This window comes from Silene latifolia, chromosome Y (assembly GCF_048544455.1).
Source record: "Silene latifolia isolate original U9 population chromosome Y, ASM4854445v1, whole genome shotgun sequence".
Taxonomy (NCBI): Eukaryota; Viridiplantae; Streptophyta; class Magnoliopsida; order Caryophyllales; family Caryophyllaceae; genus Silene; species Silene latifolia.
The window spans coordinates 157,805,525-157,814,947 of record NC_133538.1 but is presented as its reverse complement, the minus strand read 5'-3'; the positions used below and the strand labels follow the sequence as shown (position 1 = coordinate 157,814,947).

The 9,423-nt window shown below is 38.8% G+C and overlaps 1 protein-coding gene across 1 annotated transcript; it reads right to left on the bottom strand.

Annotated features, from left to right (window-relative positions):
- Positions 1 to 5,145: 5,145 nt before the first annotated feature.
- On the bottom strand, positions 5,146 to 7,912 carry LOC141629255 (uncharacterized). Its single transcript, XM_074442284.1, has 5 exons — positions 7,850 to 7,912; positions 6,860 to 6,997; positions 6,463 to 6,796; positions 5,719 to 6,080; positions 5,146 to 5,370 (listed from the first exon to the last, which is right to left on the bottom strand). Exons 1-5 carry the CDS (start codon positions 7,910 to 7,912, stop codon positions 5,146 to 5,148), a joined length of 1,122 nt encoding a protein of 373 aa, XP_074298385.1.
- Between the last annotated feature and the right edge of the window lie 1,511 nt (positions 7,913 to 9,423).

Below are 9,423 nucleotides of genomic sequence, written 5' to 3'. Positions count from 1 at the left end.
ATTTTTTGTGTTTGTTTTATTTTAATGTTTGTAGGTACCACTTGTGAGTTCCAAAACCAACAAGAAGGTGGTGAGTTGAAGTAGAAGAATCGAAGATTACTCCACTTAGTGAATGATTGAAGATTGTGCTTAAAACGGTAACATTCTTCACTCACTTTCTCTTTTTGTCCTCTCTTATTCTTAGACATTGGGGATAATGTCAAGTACAAGTGTGGGGAGGATTTGTATTGTTGGTTGGTTGGAGTTGTGGTTGGATTGTGTATGGATTTGGTGGTGTTGGTCCCTTGTGGACATTTGTTGTATATATAGTTGGAGAGTTAGTAGTCTTGGTGGTGTTGTGTTGTTGTTTAGGCATGTTTATTGTGTGTATATATATTTCTTATGTTTGTGACATGTCTTACATTGTGTTTTATTTTCTCATTATTTTTGAAAATCTCATAAAAACTTGAAAAATTTGAAAAACATGAATATGTGGTTTATTAGCTTTCATCATTCCAAGTAGTAGTGGTCACTTGTCTAACATAGAAATTCATGAAATTTCAATTGAGAATCATTTTTACACATGCATCGATTTAGGATGATCTTTTATGCGACTTTGTCAATATGAATCAAGTGTGTATGGTATCTCATTCCATTTCAACTCATGATGTAATGCCTCATTTGTAACTTTGTTGAGGTGACTATTTAGGCTTGGCGGCCATCCTTTGTTTTTCGAACAAAACACAAAAAATTGAAAACAAACAAAAACCCCAAAACTTCAATAAAAAAAATAGGGGAGAAACGCTATTTGGGCAATAACGTGGCGAATCTAAAAAACGTCATGGATTGCTTTGTGGCGAATCTCAATAACGTCACCTCTCTTATTTTGAAAAAAATTGAGGCTTTATTCCAAAATAAATCCCTTACGCATCATTTCAAAAAAAAATTATGTGATATTAAAAAAAAAATAATAAGAGAGAAAACAACAAAAGTTCCATTGTTAGTTTAATAAAAAAGGGGAAACCAAATGAAAGAAGAAAATGTCAAAAAAAAAAAGGAATGCCTCGAAAATAATCACTCATTTTGCCAAAAACATAGCCATCCTTTGCCGCCTAGCTAGAATATATAGGACGACCCTTGTTTGTCTTTGATGAACGCAACATTGTCTATGATGTGGTGATGGCGTCATGGGAGTTCCACTCCATACTCTTTCACCCATACTCACTTGTCTTTGGCGGTTGATTAGAGGACCATCCATTTATGCATGTCGTAAATGTAATTTTCTAAGCTTTTTCATAGTTATTTCTTTGATAGGCATTAGACTACTAGTTAAGGAATGATAGAATAAATGACACCACCAAAATTGTTTAATTTGGATCGGCTACCTAGATAAAGAAGGTAGTCATTTTGTGTGGAATTGTGTTTATGTGAACCCATCCTTCTTTGTATGTTTACCAATTGCATGGTTCATATATTTTTGTGCAAGACCTCACTTGCCTTGCAAGTTTGGCTTTTCTCTCATGAGCAAAACTACGTGAGTTGAAAGGGCGTTGAGTGCGCTAAAACTCATTCGACTATTATTAGTTAAATAACTAAGTGATCCTTATATCGTGCATCCACTTTTACTATTAGAGGTCCAATTTGATTAGCATTTTTGACTATTCTAGAGCTTACTCGAGGACGAGTCAGAGATAAGTGTGGGGAGATTTGATAACCCTTTTATTTGACTTGTTTTTAACCCACTTTATATCTCTTATTTAGTCAATTTAATAAATCGAGTTAGCTATATTTACCCTTTTTTAAATAAAATAGGATAATATTTGGTTTATTTTAATTTGTGTCGATCTATATTATTTGTCGGAATTTTTGTATTGCTCCCGTATTTTTGTATTTGTAGGTGCCGAGTCAAGCAAAACGAGTCGATACGGATCAAAGGACAAAAAGAAATTAAGACGTGGCCCATAACGGTATCCTATGTAGTTGGGCTGCCATCTATGAGAGGCTGGCTATCATAGTCCATTTGGACTTTCGGTTGACTTTTGGACATCATGGAGTAGGAAATTAAGACACGGAGTTCACTTTTGTTATTGGGCCTAGAAGTTAGGAGAGCTTGAACCAAAAGACGGAAGGCAGTACAACAAAAAAATCTTCATTTTTGGGGACTGCATATGAGTTCTGGGCAATTTAGTGGAGGCGACAGACAGAGAGCACGGGACGCAGTACAATAGAGTATCAATAATTTGAGGGTAGTTTCAATTTTGTTCTCCCAAACAATCAAAAATCCCTCATTTCTTTACATTTCTTAATCTAATTTAGTTAGTAATTACGGTTTACAAGATTTGTATGAAGATTTACCATCCCATTTCCATTTAATTTAAGTTGGGTAATTTACTTTCTCTCCCTTTTACTCATTATTATTTAAATTAATGTTATGTTTTTAATTAGTTTAATCTGTTTAAATTAATTAAAGTTTTAGTTTTAATGCTCTTATCATGTTTAGGGTTAGTTTAATAATATTCGTCATTAGATTTGTTCAATGTTGGAATCTTTATTGCCAAATTATGTTTAATTTCATGTTTAGAATAGTTATTTATTTGTCTTGTGATGGAATAATTATGATTAGTGAGTAATCCCTTTACTAGGGTGCGATTAAACTCTAACATGAGTAATTAACCTAATTTGTTCCACTTAAATTAGTTGTCAATGGGAAGTTAATGGGGTTTACCAAAGGAGTTAACTTGTTAATGTTTTATTTGGGAAGTTGGTTGTGTAACACCCCCATTTATTTAAGAAAGCGCTTTTTACTAGCATTCCTAGATAAATGAGCGATATTTTACCATCTCGATTACGAGGTAGTGAATACAAAGGTAAACGAAACCACAAGATTTTTAAATAATTATAATGTTAAAATGGCTTTATTACATAATCCAAAATAAATATTTAAATTAATAAATACAACTGCAGCGGAAAACTGAATAATACGAATAATAAATATTGTATGTTCTTCTAAGGTGATCTAAACAGCTAAGTAAATGTCATATCCTCTCGCCCTTCAGCTCCCCTTCTAAGCCTCGCTCAATTACCCGAAATCAATCGCTTCCCCAATTATTGGTTCATCAGTGGTGTTTAACGAATACACGGCCAACCCAACGGTTGAGTAGGAATATCTAAACAACAAGAACAGTACAACAATAATACAGAATAAATATGTAAATGATCAATCCCGATCACATCTCCAAATCTCCACACATCCTCCATACACAACCCGAGACACCCATATAAATAACCCGAGACACCCTTATTAATGACCCGAGACACCCTTATAAACAATAACAACATAAGTCCCGAGACACCCTTTTATATACCGCCACCCGTGGACCGGTTCTTCATTTTACCCGCCACCCTTGGACCGGGCCTTCAAAAATAGCAATACAATATACAATACGGATGGTAATAAATTAACAACACACCATTCAACAGTTAAATATCCAATTCCAACTAACCATTACTTAATAAATCACACCAATGCATATTCGAGTTGAGTAGATAACCTACCTCAACGGCAAATCCAATAAAGCGGTCAATAAAATAATCGTAAATACTCCACTTCAAAACCGTCACCTAAACGAATATTATATTTTAATTATTAATTATTCAATTCATTATATTAATTTAATTAATTGCAATATAATCTAATTAATTAATTTTCCGTGTAACGATTACGTAACCCGGTCTACTAATTTATTGATACGACCAACCCATACATCCCATGGCCCATGTAATCCCGTTTACACGGATGAACACAAACAAACAAAGAACCACGCATACCCAACTCCACGAAACAACACTCCCCTACACCACGTTCAACTCCCTCCTTTAACCACCTATCACGCCACCACTAACCACCGGTCAACACCACCCAAACCTGCCACGCCTAGTATGTAACACGGCCAACCCCAACAACCCTTAACCACCACCTGAAACCGCCTATACAGGCCCCAAACCCGCGCCCTAAATGCTCCGAAAACCCGATACGAAAACAACAAAACCCGACTAAATCACCACCCTATCGCCACCATGACCACCCGTGGCCACCACCGTGGTCTCCTTGACCCCACGGTGGTTCCACCACCGCTACACCCACGCACGACCCATTAAACGATTCAAAACCCACCTAAACAGCTTAAACCCGCGTGAACCACCACAACCCGACAGCTCACCGCACCAACCACCACCTCAAGCCACCCCGACTCCACCATTAAAACCGCCCATAGCCGAGAGCTAACCGGACACCCAAGTCCCGTGTTTATTCGTCCAACCGCAAGTCACAAAACCCGTCTTAAATCCGCGACAACCATAACATTAGACGCGAAATTCACCTTCCACGGTGGTCGACATAACACCACGACAGTCCCACTAGTATCCCGACGGTCAAGGCCAACTAATGAGGGTAACGGCACGGTTCACGGTGGTCTATACAGAGTTTAAACGATAATTTAATTAAATACGACTATATAAATACAAGTTGAGACGGTCTTACCTTGAGACAACAATAATTGGATGAATTCTCTTATTTTTCTCCCTTAGATCTTTCTCTCCCTTGCCTTAGATCAATTATTGTGTTTTTATGTTTTTGTATGCTTATGGGTGGATACAATAGCTTATTTATATAGGTGTGGGAAGGAAAGAGGGAGGAAGTTTCCTTAAAGCAATTACCTTTATTTTTCCTTTTCTTTTTAATTACTCTCATATTAGTATTAGTAATAATATACAATTACAATCCCGACTATATACTCAAGCCCGCGACCCACATTTCTTCCTTTTTAATTATTTTATATTTTATTTCCGTCTTACAAACTTATTATCCAATTAATTAAATTATTAAATATCATTTAAAACACATTTTAATATTATTCTACCGTCTAAAATGCGGGGTATTACAGTCTTCCCTCCTTAAAAAGAACTTCGTCCCGAAGTTCACCAAAATACCCAAACAACAGAAATAATATCTCAAATAAATTCCAACTAAATTTCTTATAAATCCTTCACAAGATACTTTTATTATTAAATTTATCCTAAAAAAAAAATGTTATATATAAAAAAAAATACGAGATGTTACATCCTATCCCCCTAAGAAAAAGGGTTACGTCCCCGTAACCAACTAACTCAAACAAAAAGACTAGGGTACTTTTCTCGCATAGCAGCTTCAGCTTCCCATGTAGCTTCTTCCACCTTATGATTAGACCATAAAACCTTCACTAGAGCAGTCTCTCCATTACGAGTCTTTCTCACTTTTCGATCCAAAATCTCCTTAGGCTCTTCAACATAAGATAATCGCTCATCAATCTCAACATGCTCAAGCTCCAAGACATGACTAGGATCACTCACATACTTCCTCAATTGTGAAACATGAAAAACATTATGCACTCTATCCAAAGATGGAGGTAATGCTAAACGGTAAGCTACCTCTCCAACTCTGTCTAAAATCTCATATGGCCCAATATACTTCGACTCAACTTCCTTTCCTCCCAAACCTCATCACACCTCTCATAGGAGACACTTTAAGCAACACCTTATCTCCTACAACAAACTCTATATCACTCCTTTTCAAATCGCATAGCTCTTCTTTGTCTATCTTGCGCCGCACGCATCTTTTGACGAATAATGTGCACTTGCTCCACCATTTCTCGTATCATCTCAGTCCCAACACAACCGCATCCGCCCGTCATCCCAACACACAGGACTCCCGCACTTCCCGCCATACAATGCCTCAAAAGGTGCCATGCCAATACTAGCATGATAACTGTTATTATACGAAAACTCAATCAAGTCCAATCTCTCCTCCCAAGATCCACCAAACTCCATCACACAAGCTCTCAAAGATATCCTCCAAGGTCCGAATAGTCCTCTCGGTCGACCATCAGTAGTTGGATGAAATGCCGTACTCATCTTCAATCGAGTCCCCATCAAAGATTGCAATTCTTGCTTTAACTTAGATATAAACCTTGAATCACGATCAGAAACAATATCCTTTGGCACACCATGAAGCTTCACCACATTTTTGACATAAGATTTAGCCAACTCAGCTTTACTCCAAGTATCTTTCATAGGAATGAAGTGAGCTGACTTAGTCAATCGATCCACAATCACCCATATCATATTATTCCCTCTTTGAGTCTTAGGCAACCCCACAATGAAATCCATCGAAATGCTCTCCCATTTCCACTCAGGCACTTCCAAGGATCGAACATTACCTTGTGGTCTCTTATGCTCTCCTTCACTCTTTGACAAACCAAACATCTAAAGAACGAACTCAAAGAACCTCTTTCTTCATCTTAGGCCACCAAAAAGTCTTCTTCAAATCTTTATATAATTTATCTCCTCCAGGATGAACAGAATATGGAGTAGAATGAGCTTCAGTTAAAATCTTTCTTTTTAATTCTTCATCATCGGGTACACACCATCTCCCATCAAACCTCAAACCACCATCACTACCCATATGAAACCGTTTCTTCCCGCCTTCCACCATGGCCTCACCCACGGCCTCTCTCCACCGTGCCACTCTCGCATCTTCTTCTTGCTTTTTCCTGATCTCTTCATACAACTCTGGCTCAATGGTCAAATCTCCAATTGTATCTCCTTTCCTGATCATAGAAATGCCCATCTCTTTCATTTCCTCACGCAATCTCATCCTAGACATGGCAGTACACAAAGCATGGACAGACTTCCTACTAAGTGCATCCGCCACCACATTAGCCTTCCCTTCGTGATAAATTATCTCCATGTCGTAATCTCCAATTAACTCTATCCATCTCCTCTGTCTCATATTTAGCTCCTTCTGAGTATAAATGTACTTTAAGCTCTTGTGATCAGAAAATACCTTAAAAGTAGCTCCATAAAGATAATGACGCCACAATTTCAAGGCAAAAACCACCGCTCCCAACTCCAAATCATGAGTTGGATAGTTTGCTTCATACTGCTTCAGCTGTCTCGAGGCATAGGCTATCACTTTCCCATTCTGCATAAGCACACATCCCAAACCATTCTTCGAAGCATCTGTATAAACTTCAAAATTCTCACTCCCTTCAGGTAAGGCTAAAATAGGCGCCGTAGTCAGGCGCTCCTTCAGGGTTAGGAATGCCTTCTCACAACTCTCATCCCACTGAAACTTATGCTCCTTCCTCATCAAGGTAGTCAAAGGCTTAGCTATTTTTGAGAAGTCTTTCACAAACCTCCTATAATAGCCAGCCAACCCCAGAAAACTTCGAATATCCCCCACATTCTTCGGTCTCTCCCACTTGAAACCGCCTCAATCTTGCTTGGATCCACCGACACTCCCTCCTTAGACACCACATGCCCCGTAAAGGCAACCTTCTCTAACCGTAACTCACACTTGCTCAACTTAGCATAAAGATTATTTTCCCTCGTGGTCGCAACACAATCCTCAAATGCTTCTCATGCTCTTCTTTATTCTTAGAATACACCAGGATATCATCGATAAAGACAACCACGAACTGATCCAAATAGGGACTAAACACACGGTTCATTAAGTCCATGAAAACTGCCGGTGCATTAGTTAATCCAAATGGCATAACAACAAATTCGTAGTGTCCATACCTTGTCCTAAATGCAGTCTTTGGAATATCTTCGCTCTTAATTCTCAATCGATGGTACCCCGACCTCAAATCAATCTTAGAAAATATTCCGGCCCCACTCACCGGTCAAATAAATCATCAATCCGCGGCAAAGGGTAACGATTCTTGATAGTCACATTATTCAGCTCTCTATAGTTAATACACAACCTCATGCTCCCATCTTTCTTCTTGACAAATAACACAGGTGCTCCCCAAGGTGACACACTTGGCCTCACATAGCCCTTATCCAACAATTCCTCCAACTGCTTTTTAAGCTCCTCCAACTCTTTAGGCCCCATTCTATAAGGTGCTTTTGAAATTGGTCCCGCCCTAGGTTTTAAGTCAATGCCAAAATCAATATCCCTCTGAGGTGGTAACCCGGAATCTCATCCGGAAACACATCCCGAAAGTCTTGTACAACGGTATAGATGCCGCCCAGGCACCTCTCTCGCGTGTCCCTCACATGACACAAGATCAACTCACCTCTCTTCCTCAAACAAGATTTTAAGGTAACTGTTGAGATAAGTTTTATTTTTGGTTTAACTACAAATCCCTTGTAAGACACTTTTATTCCCTTAGGTCCACTCAAGGTTACTTTCTTTTGGTGACAATCTATAAAGGCTTTATATTTACTCAACCAATCCATCCCTAAAATTACCTCAAAACCACCCAAAGGAAATTCAATCAAACTGGTCAAAAAGATAGCTTCCCAATTTTAATCGACACATCTCTATACACACGACTACAAGGTATGGAATCCCCTGAAGGTATATCTACTAGGTCTTTTATCTCATCATATTCTTTCAACTTTAAAGTCCTAGCATGCTCACTTGAAATAAAAGAATGGGTAGCTCCCGAATCAAACAAAACAAAGGTAGGCTCGGAATTAACAAGAAATGTACCCGTGACAACATGAGCATCTTCCTCTGCCGCTTCCTTTCCCATCATAAATAATTTTCCACTGCTCTTAGCTCCACTCGACTAGCCGATCTTGACCCATTTCTTGATTTCCACTGTTCATTATCTTCAAGACTATTGCTTTGATTGTTGTTCAAGCGATTTTGATTGGAATAATTGTTGTTGCTCCTCCGATAATTGTCACCACGGATCTTGGATTATAATTCCCATAATTCGCATAGAGAGTACGATAGCCTCCACTCTGGTTTACATTTACAAAACCCCTTCCTTGACTTCCCACATGAACTCGCAATCAAGCAATCTTATGACCCACTTTCCCACATCTAAAGCAAGTAAGAACACCGCCTCCCGAAGATCCTCCTCTACCGAAGCCCCCACGGTTTCCATTCCCATTCTGCCCATTGTTGGAGAAAAAAGATCGGTATGGATTCACATTTTGTTTCTTATTCCCAGCATTCTCACTTGCAGCCTCAGTCTTTCTCTTCTCACCCTTTTCTTTCTTTTCTTCCTTAAGCATATCTCGCAATCCTCTCAAAGCATGTCCACTCTTTGATACACGTCATCCATGTTACTTGGTTGCCCAGCTGCCAGCCTCTTTTTGATAGTTGTGGTCAACCCCTTCTCGAATCTAAGTGCCAACATCTCCTCACTGAAGTTTAAGTCTGCAACATACTCAGATAGCTCCATGAACTTATTGTAGTAGGTCTCCACTGTCATCTCATCTGTCATTTTGAAAGAGTCAAATTCTGCTCTCATTCTCGCTCTTAATGTGCTCGAACGAACACAAGCATTCATAACCTTCTTGAACCCCGACCACCTCACATAATCACTTCCACTATTTGCGAAATTGACCTCTCTCACACCTCCTTGCTTCTAGTCCACCACATACCGC

Coding starts and splice junctions, on each gene's coding strand:
- LOC141629255 (XM_074442284.1), bottom strand. CDS start 7,912: ATGGGGCCTAAAGAGTTGGAGGAGCTTAAAAAGCAGTTGGAGGAATTG. Junction 6,797..6,859: donor TTTATGGAGCTACTTTTAAG/GTATTTTCTGAT, acceptor AATATGAGACAG/AGGAGATGGATAGAGTTAAT. Junction 6,081..6,462: donor TCATATGGGTAGTGATGGTG/GTTTGAGGTTTG, acceptor TTCCTATGAAAG/ATACTTGGAGTAAAGCTGAG.